This window comes from Triturus cristatus, chromosome 2_1, assembly GCF_964204655.1.
Source record: "Triturus cristatus chromosome 2_1, aTriCri1.1, whole genome shotgun sequence".
NCBI lineage: Eukaryota > Metazoa > Chordata > Amphibia > Caudata > Salamandridae > Triturus > Triturus cristatus.
Genome location: NC_140581.1, coordinates 245,838,401 through 245,856,746, shown reverse-complemented (window position 1 = coordinate 245,856,746; position 18,346 = coordinate 245,838,401). Strand labels below are relative to the sequence as shown.

Genomic DNA, 18,346 nt, shown 5'->3' with positions numbered 1-18,346 from the left:
GGGAGAACCAATTGTGTTAGTAATGGGTGACCTAAATTGTCACCTCTGCCCAAATTTGTTACCAGTAACTGCAGACTGGGATCTTTGCCCGGTCACTGAGGGGCCACACTTTGAGCACAGTACCGAGGGCACAATATTAACTAATTTAATTAGCACACACTATTGATTTGGTAGTCCCAGGTCCAGAGGGCACTCTTGTGCCAACTTTTAAGGGAAGAGGCTGCTCTTCCATTATAGACTACATACTGATATCCCCCTTTGCAAAACACCGGATTATAGAGGTTAGTACTAAATGGAGTACGTTTAGTGACCACAATCCTTTGGTCATTTAACTTTTCTACAAGGCCCACTTGGAAATGAATATACAAGCGGATACTACCCTAAGGCCAATAGACCAGGGGAGGCGCCTAAGGTGGGCGAAAATCAATGCCCAGGAATTCTATACCACGCTGCTTGTAAAGGGTAAAAAGTATGTAGAAGATTGCTTAGATCTGAAGATAGGTGGAGTTTACTTAGTTGCGGCCTTTGGGGATTTGACAAAACTGGCCGAAAAATTATTAGAATCAAAAGGTCCCAGATAGGTACACAGCCAAGATGGTTTGATACTAACTGCTCCCGAGCATTAAGAAACCTAAAATCAAGCCTTAAAGCTAATCCAAGGGATAAGACTGAAGTAGCCAAATATAGACAAATTTACAAAACTAAGATAAAAGAAAGAAAGGCCACCCTACAAGCAGAAGTCTGGGCTGATCTAAGAGAGGCAGGAGAAAACAGGGACTTTACAGAATTTTGGAGGATTATTAACAGGCCCGGTTTTCAGGATAGTAGTGCTCCGGTCCTCAGTACAAACATCCTCCCACAGCATTGGGGGACTCATTTTGAGGGTCTTTATAACCACTCTAAAGATACAAAAGAAGAAGGGGGCTGGGATGGTATAAGGAGCTTGGAAATAGATTACACTCCAACAGAGATCAGGAAGGCAATCCAAGGGTTGACGCCAAACAAAGCACCGGGGCCTGATGGTACTCCCCCAGATCTATATCGAAGTAACATCGATCTGTGGGCGCCAATTTTAACGAGGGTGCTAAACGCGGCTATTAAATCAGGACTCCCAAGATCTTGGTCCACTGCATTAATTGTGCCTATATTTAAGAAAGGGAATAGGGACAATCCTCAATGCTATAGACCGATATCGCTGATCGATGTATCAGCCAAAATACTTGGGCGGGTGATTTTGAATCGTCTTATGACCTGGACTGAAGAGCATGATATAATAGCTGATACACAGTATGGGTTTAGAGTGGGAAAATCGACCAGTGACCAATGTCTAAATCTATATTTACTGGTTGCTAAGTATACTAAAGCAAGCAACAGCTATATGGGTTTTATGGATTTGGCGGCGGCCTTTGATAATGTGAACAGGAACAAATTGTGGGCAATGATGAATAAGTTGGGAATAGACCAGGGCCTTATAAACATTCTGAGAGAGTTGCATTGGAATACTACAGCTAGAGTTTGCTTCAGCACGGAGGGGGGGCGGACTGATTCATTCCCATGCACAAGTGGAGTAAGGCAGGGGTGTATCCTTGCTCCCTTTTTGTTCTCATTATATATTAATGATTTAGAGACAAGCCTTACTGTTCAGACTGTAGACTGCCCTAAAGTAGGGAAGCGTCAAATTCCGGTACTTTTGTACGCGGATGACGCGGTCCTGCTTGCACGAACCCCACGAAGTCTCCAGTCGCTCATCAATGGATTTGTAAAATTCATGGACAATTTAGATCTGTCAGTGAATTTGAGCAAATCCTTTACAATGGTCGCAGGCAAAAAACTCACCAAGAAACCTGTGTTTAAGATAGGGACCCACATAATGGGCACTGTAAGTACCTTTCCCTATTTAGGCTTTTTATTTGATGGCAAGATTCAGTTTGACTCATTGATTGAGGAACGCTGTACTAAACTGGTTTCCTCAAGTGGTGCAATATTGAATTTTGCTCACAGGTTGGGACGCAGGTCCCCGGAACAAATAATGAGCCTATATAGCTCAATAAGTACCGCAAAGGCATTGTATGGAGCTGAGGTGTGGGGCTTTAGGGATGCTAAACACTTACAGTAAGAGGAAGATAGATTTCTCCGCAAAATCCTAAAGATCCCACAGTCTATTCCAGCTGAAATTGCACACTCAGAACTTGGGATCCCATATATTACAGATCAGGTGAAGATTAGGCCGGTCATGGCTTGGCTCAGTATCTGGGCCAATACTGAGGCGGAACTAAGCAGAGAAATTCTCACGGACTGTTTGCAAAGGGATAAGGGGATGCAAATCCCATGGCTGAAATATGTTAAAACAACACTAGAGGCCATAGACCAGCATACCCTCTTTAGTAAGCCGTGTATAATTTCTATGACCAGCAAACGACAAATAAAAAAACTGTTGCTGGAAAAATTGGAAACTGTTAGGGCAACCAAAGCATTAACACTAAAACGGTCAGTAGCCGCTCATTGCCTGGTTAAAAACGGGGAGGGCATGGAACCCTATTTATTTCTGATATATAACCAGCAGGACAGGTTTTTAATGTGTCGTTTTAGGCTCAATTTGTTACCTAATATTCTTTCTTATCCATCTGGTTTTACTGTAACGATTGAGCAGAAGGGTGCCTGCGGCTGCGACAACAAGTCTCCGCAGGATACCCTTCATTTTGTATTATTGTGTCCATTTTATCGTACCCCTCGGCGCATGTTTTTGGTTGATATTTTAAGAGAAGGAAAATTTCGTCATGCTAAATCCGCATTACTATTCCTCCAAAGAACAAATGACATGCGCACTTTATGTTCAGTAACAAGCTCTTTAAAAATAGCAGTAAGGTTAAGGAACACTAGAGATCAAGACATTGTGTATATAACATTATTTCTAGAAATGTTAAATTATGTGTGTTGTTTTTATAGGATATGGATTTTTTATGATGATTTTTAACCATCGAAATAAAGATTAACTGAACTGAACTTGTCAGCGTGCTTGTGAAGAACAAAAAAGGATTTTTATGATTCAACCAATCCAAAAAGGTTTCAGCCTAGTTTCTACTCACTCTCCAGATGATGAAAACATCATCAATATACCTGCGCCAAACCCTGATATGATCCAAGTAAGGGTTGGTCGCTACAAATACAGTTTCCTCCTCAAATTTAGAAACATACAGGCATGCCAGGCTAGGGGCACAAGAACTCCCCATGGAAGTTCCATGGGTTTGCAGATAGAACCGATCTTCAAATTGAATTTTTTTTATTGTCAGTGCTACCTCCAAGAGACTAAGGATAAAGGTACGTGGTGCTTTATAATTCCATTCTTCCGAAAAGAGTATATTCTCAATAACCCTCAGGGTTTCTTGCTGTGGAATATTTGTATACACTGACTCTATATCTAGTCCAATCATCAAGTCTCTATTGGGCTCAAACTCTAAGTCTTTGATCAGATTTAAAACCTCCCGTGTATCCTTGAGATATGCTGGCATATTCTGAACGAGGGGGCGCAAAAAGACATCACAGAATTTGGACAACGGTTCCAAAATCGAATTTGTACCGGAGACTATGGAACGTCCAGGTGGTGGACGCGTGGGTTTATGCACTTTAGGCAAAATGTAAAAATAAGGGACAGTTGGATAGGGTTTGCACAGGAAGGAAGCTTCCTTCTGACTGATCCAGTCATTTCCGACTGCCTCTTCGACATAAGTGCTAATCATGACTCTCAATTCTTCCGTGGGATCCCCAGGAAGGATTGCATAATTCCTTCTATCATTCAATAGACGGAGACATTCCATGTTATACACATATCTGTCTTGAATCACGATTGCACCGCCTTTATCGGCAGGTTTTATCATTAACATAGGATCATCCCTCAGTTCCTTCAGAGCCTGTCTTTCAATTTTAGAAAAGATTGAAAAATGGCTTATCTCTCTCAGATGTTTCCAACAGTTCCACATCCCTCAACACCGCCTGTTCAAAAACTCCCACCTCTGGGGGTAACTGTCCCACACTGGGGACAAAGGTCGAGTGATTCCTCAGCCCTGTGTCATCATCTTTTTCTGTCATCTCCTTATCTTCAAAAAACACTTTCAAACGAACACTACGGAAAAATCCGGCCAATTCACACTTTAGTTTGAAGGAGTCTAGCTGATTTGTTGGGACAAAGCCTAGTCCTTTGGACAGAACATTTTTTTGTATATTGTTCAGTGTCCTATCGCTTAAATTCATGACTAGGTGTGTTCCTTGCTGGTACTCGGTTCCACATCCCGTGCCATGCTGCGTGTTATTCTCCGATTCATATACTCCCATTGTACTCTCTGAGTTTTCTGTGTCCTCTGCCTCCGTCTCCCCCTGCCTCTCTCTAAAAAAGGTGGGTACTCTTTTGGGAAGAATTGAGGCGGACCCATCGGTGGGTACATGGGAGGCCATCCATATCCCATCTGAGGTCCAGGGTGGTAAGGGCGTGAATAACCCCTAGACCAACCTCTCCCCCTAAATTTAGGCCGATAATCCGCATCGCTGCTCTCACTTCCTGAACTAGATGTTTCGGTGTGAGTTCTTGATGGTTTTTTTGGCATGTTTTGAGTTACCTTCATCTTAACATACTCATCATTCACATAAGGGTACACCTTCTCTCTCGCGAATTTTTTCAGATCATTTTGTAACTTGTGCACCTTGGAATTCATTAGGTACTCCTTATATTCATTCACTGTTTTGTTGGTCTCCTCAAGTTTCTTTTTAAACACAGAGATTTGTATCTGTGTTTTCAAATGATCCTCGCTAGTCTGAATTTGTATCAAAAGGTCATCAGAAATTTTCTTCGCCGTATCTATAATTAAAATGAGCCAATCTCTAGAGCACCTCCAAGCGATTAATGACCAGTTCTTTCGGAATGAAGCTTCCTCTAGAAAGATTAAAGGTTCGTTAACCACAAGGAGCCCCCCTGGGGCTGCATTCGCCCTTAAATATTCCGTGAGAATGGCCCCATGCAAAATAGTTTTTACTTGAGTCCTTTTAAGTTCAGTTAGAGCATCTCAACCTTCCACCTGTGTCAGTGCCTGTGTGAGTGTGGTGTCCCCTAGAAGAGAGGGGCATGATAAAATCCTGGCAGCAGCCTCGTCCCCATAGGCGAGGCCTTGTTCCTCCATAGGTGGTGTCAATTACAACCGCCTTTTATTGTATTACCAAGAGGATCCCGGGAAATACCCGCTAAAATCTCTACGGCTCAGCGGCCGTGCTAACTTACAGTATCACAAAGAAGAGACTAGGGAAAAGAAAGCCTTCTCTGAATCCCCTATCATACATGCAAACTCACTCGACAGAGAAGAACTACGCTCATTAAGACTCCTTATAAAGGACAAAAGACAGCGACAGAGATATAATTGTCCTTCACTATCCAAAGTACAAAGTAATTATAAGAGGAAAAGATAATCCTTATTTTAATACTGCCCTCACACACTTTGCAATGTCATGCTTCATCATAGGGCCGCATCGGACGCCCAGGTGCAGACCAACACACTGGACGGAGCGCAATTTTTTTTTATCAGAAGTGAAGTTTAGTGGTGAGGGTACAGAAAGAATGACATAACCAACAGAAAAAACGGAAAAATTAAACAATAACAGGGAAAAGTATTCCCTGAAGAAGGGACCAAAAAGTGCAGACACAAACAATTAAAACTACCTAAGAGGGAACTATCTAACAAGCTGTCAACTGTCGCAGCTCAATCTCCACGCATGGAGGTGGAGGATGGACAGGTTCGGGTGGATTACCTTTTACTAGCTGCTGTGACAAAAGATCCTCCCGAAGAGGCAGTCGGATCGGGGGATTGATCGCCATGCTGAGTTGCTCGGGATACCAGTATCTTCACGCCCAATCCAGAGCCACAAGGACGACTTGGGCCCAGTCGCGCCGAATTTCTTCAGCACTCTGGGCAGAAGTGGAATAGGCGGAAAGGCGTACAATAGACCGCAACTCCACTCGCGACGAAAAGCGTCGCCGAGCGAGTTACGCCTTGGAAATTCCAACACGCAGAACTGATGACATTGCGCGTTCTCTTCGGTGGCGAATAGATCTAACCAAGGCTCTCCCCACTGCTGAAAGAGACCTTGCACCACGTCCGAGTGCAGATGCCATTCGTGAGCCATCAAGCACCGGCGGCTGAGTTCGTCCGCCCTGGCGTTCAGAGAACCTGCCAGGTGTTGAACCACCAAGGTAATGCCTTGACGTTCCAGCCATGTCCAGAGGCGCAGAGCCTCCTGACATAGGGTTCACGACCCCACCCCGCCCTGTTTGATGCAATACCAAATGGCGGTGGTGTTGTATGTGAACACCTGCACCACACTTCCCCGGACAGAGGGAAGGAATGCTTTCAGTGCAAGCCGGATCGCCCGAAGCTCCAAAAGGTTGATATGGAGCCGGGACTCCACCAGAGACCAGAGTCCTCTGATCTCCGCCTCTCCCAAGTGGCCTCCCCATCCCAGGAGGGACGCATCCGTCACCACTGTGTGCTCCGGTTGGGGAAGGGAGAGGGATCTGCCACTAACCCAATCGCGATTCATGAGCCACCACTGCAATTGTCGTGCAGTGCCCTCCAAGATCTGGACATGATCGAACAGGTTGCCCTGATGCTGCGCCCACTGTAACTTCAGGTAACGCATATGCCATCTGGCATGGTGCACTAGCAGGATGCAGGAGGCCATCAGTCCCAGGAACCGGAGGGTCATCCTGACAGAAACCTGGGACAGAGGCTGAAAGATCGTAATCATAGCCTGAATATCCTGGACTCGCTGCTCGGGAGGAAAAACCCGAAACAGCGTCGAATCCAGAACCGCTCTATTGAAGGGGAGCTTCTGAGAGGGACTCAGGTTCAACTTTGGCACGTTGATGGAGAACCCCAGCAAATGCAGGAGATCGGCCGTATTCTGAAGGTGGTTGACGACTGTCTGGGGCGAGCCCGCCTTCAACAACCAGTCGTCAAAGTAAGGGAAGACGGACACCCGACCTGTGCAGATGAGCTGCGACCACCACCATCACCTTCATGATCACCCGAGGGGCGCTGGTAAGGCCGAAGGGGAGCACGGCAAACTGAAAATGCTCCTGGCCTACCGTGAACCACAGGTAACGCCAGTGGGCCGGCAGGACGGGGATGTGAAAATATGCGTCCTGCAAGTCCAACGCTACCATCCAGTCTCCAGGGTCGAGTGCAGCCAGGACCTGAGCCAGAGTCAGCATTTTGAACTTTTCCTTCGGAGGAAGCGATTGACGTTCTGGAGGTCCAAGATGGGGCGCAGGCCCCCTTTGTCCTTCTTGGGGACCTGAAAGTAGTGGGAATAACAACCACTCCCTACTTCCGGCCCAGGAACACACTCGATGGCCCCCTTGGCCAAGAGGTCCGTGACTTCCTGCTGGAGAAGTACCAAGTGATCCCCCGACATGTGGTGGCACCGAGGTGGCATGGCTGGAGGGGAGGACTGAAAGGGAAGAGAGTAACCTCTGCGTATGATCTGCAACCCACTTGTCAGATGTGATATTGCGGCAGTGGGGGAGGTGGTGGCGGATCCTGTCACCCACCGGCGTGGGGTGCTCCACAAAGCTCGAATTAGGAAGGTTTGGAGGTAGAAGCAGCGAGGGCGGAGGTGGACTTACCCCCACGCTGATTCCCAGACACGCCCCTGCGGATGCCGCGTCCGTGCTGAGGCTGGTTCTGCACAGGCTTGCTGAAGGAATGCGCCTGGGTGCCTCTGCCGTGGCCACGAAAGGAACGAAACCCAGGAGTGGCCGGGCTTTTCACGGAAAGACCCAAGGACTTGGCCGCATCGCCATAAAGGTGAGTGCCATCAAAGAGCATGTCCATGAGCGAGCTCTGGACATCAGGCGAGAACCCAGTGGATCTCAGCCAGGCGTGGCCACGAAGCGCCAGTCGTAGAAATCGCCCTTCCCAGTGAGTCGGCAGTGTCCAAACCACACCGAATAGCGAACTTAGCCGCATCCTTACCCTCAGCAACTGCTTGGAACAGCACAGCGTGGACCTCCTCAGGACACTGAGGCAACACCTGAGCAACCGTATCCCACACCGCGTGGGAATAGCGGCCCAATAAGCAGGCAGTGTTCACCGACCGCAGCCCCAAGCTGGCCGAAGTGAACAATCGCTTCCGAACTGTTCCAGCTTCTTAGAGTCCTTATCCGGCGGAGCCGTGGGAAAGGCACTCTGTGATGTCGAGGCTTGGATGACCAGGCTCTCAGGCGTAGGATGAGTGGTCAGAAGCGTGGGGTCACCAGGCGGTGACGCCTGGTGACATTCTTATCCACAGGGGCCCCTGAGGCCGACCTCAACCAAGTGCCCAACAAGACGTCAGTGAGGGCGTCGTTAAAGGGAAGCAGGTGCTCCGACGAAGTGGACGCCGTCTGGAGCACCGAAGTGAGGAGATCAGTCTTGAGGGCCACCCTAGGAAGATTGAGGACCTCCATGGTAGGCGGGGGAGAGGCTAACCCCGGGTCAGAAGAGACATAGAGGTCGCCGGCGTCCTCCAAGTCATCCACCCAGTCCTGCTCGGAGTCACACTGACGGGCAAGAGGGTCCTCGGACCCCTCCCAGTCATCCTCCACCTCTGTTGCATGGAGATCAGACCGCGGCAGCAGAGCTGGAGCCGGAGAAGGAACATACGGCGTCGGAAACGGCGCCACATCCCAATGCGGATCCCAGGTAGGAACAAAATGGTTCTGGAACCGGGACAAGGACGGGACAAATTGGACCCTCTGCGCCGCCGGAGGCGGAGCCGAGGATGGCGCTGGGGCCGGAGCCGGAGCCAGCAGCGCTGGATCTCGTGGCGCCGGGACCGGAGCCAACGGCGCAGGATCCTGGGGCACCAAAGCTGGATCCGCCGGCGGCCCAACAGGATCTGGACACGGGACCCGAAGGCGCGCTGGCGGGAGCCCGAGGCCTAAAAAGGCGGTGCATGGTGGCAATAAATTCTTGCACCTGTTCGGGAGTCGCCGACGGACCCGGGTAAGGCGGGTAGGCCGCGGGACTCCCAGGCTCCAAAGGAGCCACATGGGCAGAAACCCTGTCCCCCTCGTCCACATCCGAGGACCGACGGGGAGACGTCGGAGAGCGAGCACACTTCTTCGACTTCTTTTTATGTTGTCGCTTACCGGAATCCGAGGGCAAAGACTTGGAGCCCGAGGAGCGACGACTGCGGCCCCGTGAGCGTTCCCGGGAACGGTCCCTGGACCTGGAACGGCGTTGGGAGTGCCGGACCTCCAGCAGCTTCCGGTGCCGCTACCTCAAGGCCTTCGTGGCCATGGCCCGACAGTCCCGGCAGGTCCGGGAGTCGTGGTCAGTCTCCAGGCAGTAGAGGCAAACATCGTGGGGGTCCGCCACCGACATATTGCGATGGCAGGCGCTACAAGACTTAAATCCAGGCATCCCTACGTGCACCAAGGAGAACAAGGGAGACAAAAGTCGCTAAAGTGTAGTCAAAAAGTAACTAAGGTACGTGCACTAACCGGATCTGCACTTGCTGGCGCAGAAAAAGAAAGAACTGACGTCAGCGTGCATGGGTGGCGCCTAAGTAGTCTTCGTGACGTCATCTCTGCGCTTACGACGCCACCGAAAAGACGCAGAGCCGCAGGACGCCACCTACTGACGCGCAGGGGTACTGTTAGCAAAACTTTACGGCTCCAGTCTGACGCCTGGGAATATTCTAAGGTAAGGAATCTATCACTAATGTGTCTCTTTCAGATAGAGATACAGCAGTGTAAGCTGTGTACTAGCAGGTGTGTTGGCGTGATACAAATACAGTAGCTTGAGCGGGGGAGTGGCGATCACACAATTATTTAGGAGCCTTGTCTGTCTGCACCTTGTCAGACAGAAGCCCTTAAAAACGGACTGTAAAGATAACTGAAACCAAGGTGCAAGATGCAAATCCAATCAGTGAAAAAGAGGCTCAAAAGGTGAAATGATGAGGGAGAGGAGAAGAGTTAACAGAGGCGTAGCTTTCATAGTACAGCAAGTGAAGAACCACAGAGGTCAGGAGGCTTAATAGGCCCATTGATCGCAGATTTTTGCTGTATTTTAACAATTAAATGCCAGCTGGGGAGGGGTGGGGGGCATTTTATCCTTGCACAAAGGCCCACAATACCCTAGCTATGCTACTCAAACTGAGTGTGAGAGCTGGAAGGAAGAGTGAATGAATGGCATATAAAAAAAAAGTAAGAAGCTGACCAGAAGGAGGGCTGATACACATGAAAAGATGCATGCAGGGAAAGGACTGATAGTTGAAAACAATATTTGCATGGGTGGGTGAAAGCATGGTTGAAATTATCAAAGGCTGGAACAATGAGTGGATGGACAAATGCAAGTCTGGCTGTATGGGTGAATTGATAAAAGGAGGGTGAAATGATAGAAGGATGAAAATGAATGCATGTATGGATAGATGAATGACTGGAAGTGGAAGGACAGAGCGATTGATGGAAGAGTGTAATGATAATAGAATGTATACATCAAATGGTAAATGAAGGATGGAATGGTGTAAGGATGGAAACAGGAAAAGATGGATAGATGGATGCATGAAAGTCTTAAAGGATGGAGAGACAGATGCAAGGGAGGCTGGGTAAAAGGAGCTCATCTAGGCTGGACATGGCGTATTTGTTTCGCTCACTTGATGGCATTCGAGGTAAGGATCAAAGAGGGGGGTATTTTAATACTCTGGCTACTACCTTGGTGTAAGCTGTGAACTAGCAGGTGCATGGGCATCATACATATAGCAGTGTAACCTGTGCACTAGCACATGAGTTGGTGTGATACAGATCTAGTAGTGTAAGCTGCACCCTAGCAGGTGTGTTGGCATGATACAGGTATAATAGTGTAAACTGTGCAATAGCAGGTGTGTTGACTTGATACACCTCAGTGAACAGCCCCATACTGGTCCAACACAAGACTTTTGCATGAAGCCCCCTTGGCAAACTGCATCAAATACTTCTGTAGCTAGAATGCCAAGATAGGATAGAAAAAGAGAATAAAAACACTTGTTCGGGTTGCTATGTTTGTTTACTTTAACGCCAAGCTCCTTTTTGTGGTCTCACTAGACAGATACAATTTTAGCTGTCTGTCGGTGATAGCACTGCATTCCATCCCAAATATAAATAAACATGCAGATGGAGCAGGGGTTCCGCCTCGTCTCAGCCTCAAAATTAAGACTTTCATTTGTCTGAGCTCCCTCCTCCCTACAGTCTGGGCCGTTCTCCTTTCGGATGTCGGCGATGCATCACCGCCTGGACTCTCTTTTAGAGTAGAACTGCATACAGCAGACAGACCTCAAAGTAGGGGAGTTTGAATGTATACAGTGGCACTAGCTCCCTTTCGGTACCCTGCTCCTATTCAAGACTTACTGACCCATCTAAAAAGGCCCTCTGAGCATCAAGCCTGAAACAATGACGCATGAAGCAGGCTTTCTACGCACATGCTTGTTACTGGCGAATGACCCCAGCTAGCGCAGACTGTCACCTACTCTTGAGAAAAGTCCTGGATGCTTCTTTTATCCGCATCCCACTTCAACCCCAAGCTGGAATTCAGTCACCGTCTACTGTCACCTGGCGGTCTTTCAGTCTCCTATCCTCAGACTGCTACCTTTGGTTATCTCCTCCATACCTCTGTGAAGTAAGGAGCACCAGGAAACAAGGTGCTTGCTGAGGAGAGGTTTATTAGGAAAGTCCACGACGCATCCATAGCAGCTGGTCAGAATCCGCAACAGCCTGAACTGCTGTGGAACCCCACTGCTGCCTAGGAACGATTGAGTAAATACATTTGAGGGCACGCAGGATTGCTGCTTGTCTTCCATAAGTAATAAAGCATACACTAGATCACCTTTCCCTTTACAATGACAAAAGTTAATCGAATAAATAAAATCTTCTTAAACATTACAAAAGACAAGAATAATGTACAAAAAACGAAATGCTAGAAGAAAACTGATACAATATAGGAGTAAAATATACAGAGAAATTAAACAGAAAGATGAATACATTACAAAATCCTTACATTTGAAAGGTGTTTTGATAGCACAGGATCTTGCTATTGAAGTGTCGTTCGAGTTAGACACTAATACGCGGCCTGAGGCGATCAGAGTGTCAAAAGAACTACCAGAAACGCTCTCATCCATAGGAACTGAAATATAACCATCAGCTGAAGAAGGCTGCCCCAAAACGGATAGTGGTATCCAAGTTGCAAAATCAGATTCTAATACAGGTTTAGATCTGCTAATAATGATGTTGGCTTGCTGAGGCGTCAATTTGACTAATTGGCGTTTATTCCACCACCCTTTGCCTGCCAACAACACAGAAGCTTTACCTACCCTTTCCACCTGGGCTGAGGCAGAATAGATGGATTGTCCTTTGGTAACTTTTGAAGGACTTTTTATAAGCACCCAGTCACCTTCTGAAAATGATTGAAAGGACACATTGTGTTTGTTGTCAAAATATTCTTTCATGTTATGTTGTGATAGTGTCACTTTGGAAAAAGGTTTCTCTTTCGAAATAGTAACTTTATCTAACTGATCATACTACTCAAATTGGCTAACAATTCATGTATTTTAAGAAGAGGGTGACAGTCAATGAAAATGTTGCTATTGAGACTCCTCAAATCAGCGCAAAGTCTTATTTCTCTAGATTTTTTGCGTGCAACCAAGATGGTTGCGACCCAAAGGGAGGAGTCACATGGTTCAATGATCCCCTGAGATCATAAATTCTGCAGCATGGTTTTGAGTTCTTCCCTCACACTGAGAGGAACAGGTCTTACTTTATGAACCACAAGCTGAGCATGGGGCTTGAGCCTTATGGAATGCTCAAAACCTTTTAAGCAGCCCACTTCCTCACGAAATCCAGTCTTGAACTGAGCAAGTCTGCTTTGTACAGGATCTGTGATGTTACAAACATAATCTGCAGGCAAATCCCCCAAGACAATAGGATTGTCAGAACCAGGCTCCAGAATAATGCCCCTTTTAGCTAAGTCTCGCCACCCGATTATGTTCTTACCCCTGACAGCCACATAAATCTTAGTCACTGTTTCCCTACCTAAACAAACTAGTTTAGCTGAAAAGAAACCCAGCATATCAATGTCCTTTTCGCCACATGCTTATGGATTTAACATCAGTGGGTGGCAGTTCTCAATCCCATCCTCGTCGCCAAATGAAGTAAGGAGCACCAGGAAACAAGGAGCTTGCTGAGGAGCAGTTTATTAGGAATGCCCACAACACATCCAGAGCAGCACGTCGGAATCTGCAACAGCCTGAACTGCCGTGGAACCTCACTGCTTCCTAGGAACGCATGAGTAAATAAATTTGAGGGCATGCAGGGTTGATGCGTGTCCTCCATAAGTAATAAAGCATATACTACACTCTGTTCCAATATCACCGCCCCCACTTCCGCTCGGCTCTTTACTGTATTATATCTCATTCGCGGACCGTGCAGGTAAGAGCAGTGAGTGGTGAGGCCGATGGGGGGGTAAGGGGGAATTCGACAGATGACAACGAGGAAAAATGATTTATTCATTTAATTATAAATTTTCCCTCGTGGTCATCTCTCGATAAAGCCCCACTCACCCCGGCCCCACCACCCTTACCTGCACGGGCGGCTCCTGTTATATCCTGGTGTTTGAGTAAAATGAACATATGCCTAGATAACATTTTATAACATAACAATTTAATGTCTCAGTTATTGGCTAAAAATGCGCTCTCATCTGCAACATGACCTGTTACTTTGGATAGCACTCGCTTGTCCTGTAGGACTAGTTGTGTGCTATGTGGATAGCCCCCCCCAAAAAAATATTATTTAAAAGAAAGCACATAGATGCTAATTGACAAAAAATAGGCTCTTGATTTGTTTCTATAGTGCGGGCTATCACTGCAGAGCCTTAAGAGGACTGACTAAAGGGGCCAGTGATGCCCAATGGAGGCCGAAAAATGAAATGATCAAAGGAGGGGTGCTCGCTCATCAGCCAATCTTGCTAGGGAGATTGCTCCTAATCACAAGTCCTGCAGCAACCCAGAAGGCTCTTCTTCAGAAAGAAAGTAAAGAGGTTTTAAATGAATTGACAACTTTGTCTTCTATATGGTAATGTTCATAAACATTTGACATTTCATAGAACTGTACATATAAAGTTACACACTAGAAAGGCACCAAAGCCAGAGATTCTGTAGTCCTGATTATGGCAAGTGAAGGTTTCTGTTACTTGAAAGATGTGATTAAAGTGGGGCAAGATTCTCCTATCCCCCCCCCCCCCCCCCCCCAACATACCCAAAGCACGTGACAAATGACAAATTCATGTCAAATGAATACTTGTTACATAATGGGTCACCTGGACTGTACAAATGGGCAAGTCCTCACAAGAGTATTGTAAAATGCGGCTGTGATGAATGTGTGATGAAAGGGGAATGAAGGCTGAAGCTAATCAGAGACTCAAAAGGCCAATTTAAATGTTTATTTTGAGTGGTCTCTATGGTATCCTAGTTAAAAATTCCTTGGTGACTAGATGTCACAGGTTCCAGAATATTGGGAAGGCAGGGCAGTTGCGGAGTGTGAAGCCGGAGGAAGGTTGTACCTGCCTGTTCTCTCCTGCAATAAATGTTATTACTCTACCACTTACCGTGTCAGTGGTCATTACAAAGTGGCGACGAGAAAGAAAGATCTTCCGATGCATGTTGACAAGCCAGCGGCACCTCCTTGCTGTTTCCTGATGCGAGGAGAGAACGGGCAGAGTGACTTTGTATAAAAAGAACCCCCTGCTATTTACTCGGATGAGAAGGTGTGGTACACCTAGACACATCTGTGGAGCCGTTGCAGTGGATCCAGGACCCTTCCAGGTTGATTAAATTGGGTCAGCTCCAGGTACGAGTCGGTTGGTGTCCATGCGAGCCGTTGTGGGCTCGTTTAACCTGCACGTGTGGTGTGGAAGGCTCGAGGGCTGAGAGTTGCTGGAATCTGGTTATTCGAGGCATTGCTCTTGTTGTCCAGCTGTTCATGACTGTGATTCCTTCATTATTAAGTTTAGTTAAGTATTGTTTGTGTTTTGTAAATAGGAAAGATGTGGTATCCTAGTTACCAATTCCTTGGTGATTGGATGCCACAGGTTCCAAAATATAGAGAAGGGCTGAGCAGTTGCGGAGGGTGAAGCCGGAGGAAGGTTGTACCTGCCTGTTCACTCCTGAAATAAATGTTATTACTTTACCACTTACCGTGTCAGGGGTCATTACAGTCTCAATGCCAGCGTAGATTACTGTTCAGAGGTACTGCCTTTAAAGTTTGTAAGGAAAGAGGAGACCAAGAGCAGCTCAGTTATCATTTGAGGTTAAAATCTAGTTTTGAATGCAAGCACATAATGTTCTTACGTGGCCAAGGCCCAGGACAAACGCAATAGACACAAGAGAAATAATTGACTGAATCTTGTTTACTAACCTTCGGTCCATAAAAAGCGCCATCACCAGGATTCAACTCCCACTTCTCACCAAATTCATTCAGGCTGTTTTCCAGTTGCTAAAAAATAAGTAAGATAAAGTCACATACAAGGCTGCTGTCAACATACAGTGGGAGGAGTATTCATTAAATGACCTGTCACCCTAGATGGAATGCAGAGATTGGCTGAGCCAATCAGAATGATTTGAACGCTGGCACCAGCTACAACTCTCCGCCCCCTTTCTAGTGGCAGAGAAAGCATCGATCAGAGTAGAGGCCCACCAACCTTCCAACTGGGTACACACTCTAGTTGCTTAACAAGCCTTAACCTGAGAAGTGATATGTAACAATAGAAAAACAAGAGCCCTCTTTCAATGTTGGGTGACAAGGTGATACTAATGTCCCCATCAATGTGGCCAGCAAAGCTAGAACTCTTACTACGCACATGAAGTCAACAACAGCCGCTTGTTGTCATTCTCCTCTTTATGTGAACTCGCCTCTGACTCGGCGTATAATATTGAGTAATGGAGGGCTACTATCAGCAGCTAACACCCCCTCTAGTAAACTTTAACTGCGGTTGTACTATTTAAAAACAGGCCTACTGCTTTATTCTTACTACCTGGATTTGATAGATATACATTGTGAATTGCAATAATATGAGACTGGTGCTGCAGCCGAAAACTCTACAGCAATGAAAGCAACATTTTTCACAATGGAATATTGTATATGCATTTTAAATGTTGACTTGGTACTGGCACACCATGTGGCTAACCAGCCTCGGCACTCGAAGGCAGACAAACGGAGATTTTTCACAAGTGAATTACCATTTTCACAGCTGAAGATGTGTACCTAGGACTTGGTACACATGGCAACACATACTATACCAACTGGCCCCAAAAAAGGATAATCCACTTCTGCTGTGTCCTACAGGTATGTAGATTGTGTTTAGCACTAAATGGCTAAAGTTACCTTCTCCGCTCGATTCCACACATCAATGTCTCCCAAGAACTTTTCTGGACGAGTCGAGAGGTTCAGCTTGAATGAAAATCCAAAGACATCGTAAACAGCACGTAGAAACTGTAAACAGCTCATGATCTCCTCTTCAATCTGTAAGAAAAATGACCAAGATGTTATAATTGTTAATCTTCTCTGGAAAAATCTTGGATGATGATTACAAGACTAGCAAGGTTTACTCAAGCAGACATACAAATTCTCTCCAAACCATGCAATTTTTTGCAGTTTCGGCCCACATTCTGTACACTTAAATCATATTGCAGCCATCAATTGGCTTGTCCCAACATATTGCTAAGACAGCTAGGGTTTCAGTTAGAGCAGCATAACATGTAACAAAGATATCCTACAATTAAAAGGGACTACATGCCTTTATTAAGTTTAAATGTTACTTCATTTTGTAATGGGAAACACCATTTCAGCATTATTAACTGTTGATGGTCTATCAGTTTCCGCAAGACTTGACAAAAACCTTGCTACAGTTTTAACAGAACTCTCATATTATCACCTAATTCAAGATTCTGTAAGAGACATTAGTTAGTGATAGATCCCTTACCTTAGAATATTCCCCAGGCGTCAGTCTGGATCGGGAAAGTTTTCGGCTTAGCAGTACCCCTACGCGCCAGTAGGTGGCGCCGTGTGGCTCCGCACCCGTCACTGGTGTCGTGCACGCCGGGACGACGTCACAGAGGCTACTTAGGCACCACCCATGCGCGTGGACGTCAGTTCTGTACACAACTTTCCGCGCCGAAAGACAGAGTCATGCGAGAAACTGACCTTTGGTGCATAAAACTAGGGCGCTAAAGAACAAGTTACTTACCTTCGGTAACGATGTATCTGTAAGAAACATTAGTTAGTTAGATTCCTCACCTTAGAATATCCCCAGGCGTCAGACTGGATCCGGAAGATTTTTCGTCAGCAATACCCCTTGCGCGTCGCTAGGCGTCGTCGGCGTCGTGCGCCGGAATGACGTCGTCGGAGTACTTAGACGCCGCCCTCGCGCGCTGACGTCAGTTCTTGTACATAGCTTTCCGCGCCAGGAAGGCAGAGCCATGCAAAGACCGACACGGGTGCCAAAAATAAAATCTAGGGGCCTGAAAAGGATAACCTTAACCCTAGATGTCAGTTCGCAGAACGGGGAGGATGGGTGGGTCGGTGAGGAATCTAACTAACTAATGTTTCTTACAGATACATCGTTACCGAAGGTAAGTAACTTGTTCATCTGAAAGAAACACGTTAGTTAGATTCCTCACCTTAGAATAGATACCCAAGCAATACCATCCCCGGTGGTGGGTCTGCGAACCAAGATCACACCAGAAAGTCAGAACGGCCAAAGAAGCCATCCCTTCGGACTTGGCTGTCAAGGCAATAATGCCTGGCAAACGTGTGTAGCGAAGCCCACGTCGCCGCCTGACAGATGTCCTGCAAAGGGACACCCCGTCCCAAAGCAGTAGTAGCCGCTGTGGCCCGAGTAGAATGGGCGCGCAGCCCAACAGGAGGGTCCTTTTTTGCCAAGGAATAACAAATTTTGATGCACAAAACGACCCACCGAGAGATGGTCCGTTTGTGCACAGCTTTCCCCTTCTTAGCACCCACGTATCCAACGAAAAGTTGGTCGTCCACCCGGAACTGCTTTGTGCGGTCCCGATAAAAGGAGAGCGCACGTTTTGGGTCCAGACGGTGGAGCCTCTCTTCCTCTTTGGAAGGATGCGGAGGCGGAAAGAAGGTGGGCAAGGTGACAGACTGCCCAAGATGAAAGGGGGTCACCACTTTCGGAAGAAAGGAGGGACGAGGCCGAAGGACAACCTTGTCCGGATGAACAGAGAGAAAAGGAGGCTTTGAGGACAAAGCCTGGAGCTCACTCACCCGTCT

General features: G+C 46.9%; 1 protein-coding gene across 1 annotated transcript in view; it reads right to left on the bottom strand.

The window, feature by feature from the left end:
• Nucleotides 1-18,346, bottom strand: part of TARS1 (threonyl-tRNA synthetase 1) — a 271,600-nt gene that overhangs the window by 87,810 nt on the left and 165,444 nt on the right. Inside the window, exons 13-14 of the mRNA XM_085630784.1 lie at nt 16,433-16,570; nt 15,467-15,544 (exon numbers count right to left, since the gene is read on the bottom strand). Coding sequence (XP_085486910.1) covers nt 15,467-15,544; nt 16,433-16,570 — 216 coding nt within the window. The remainder of the gene's footprint in view (nt 1-15,466; nt 15,545-16,432; nt 16,571-18,346) is intronic.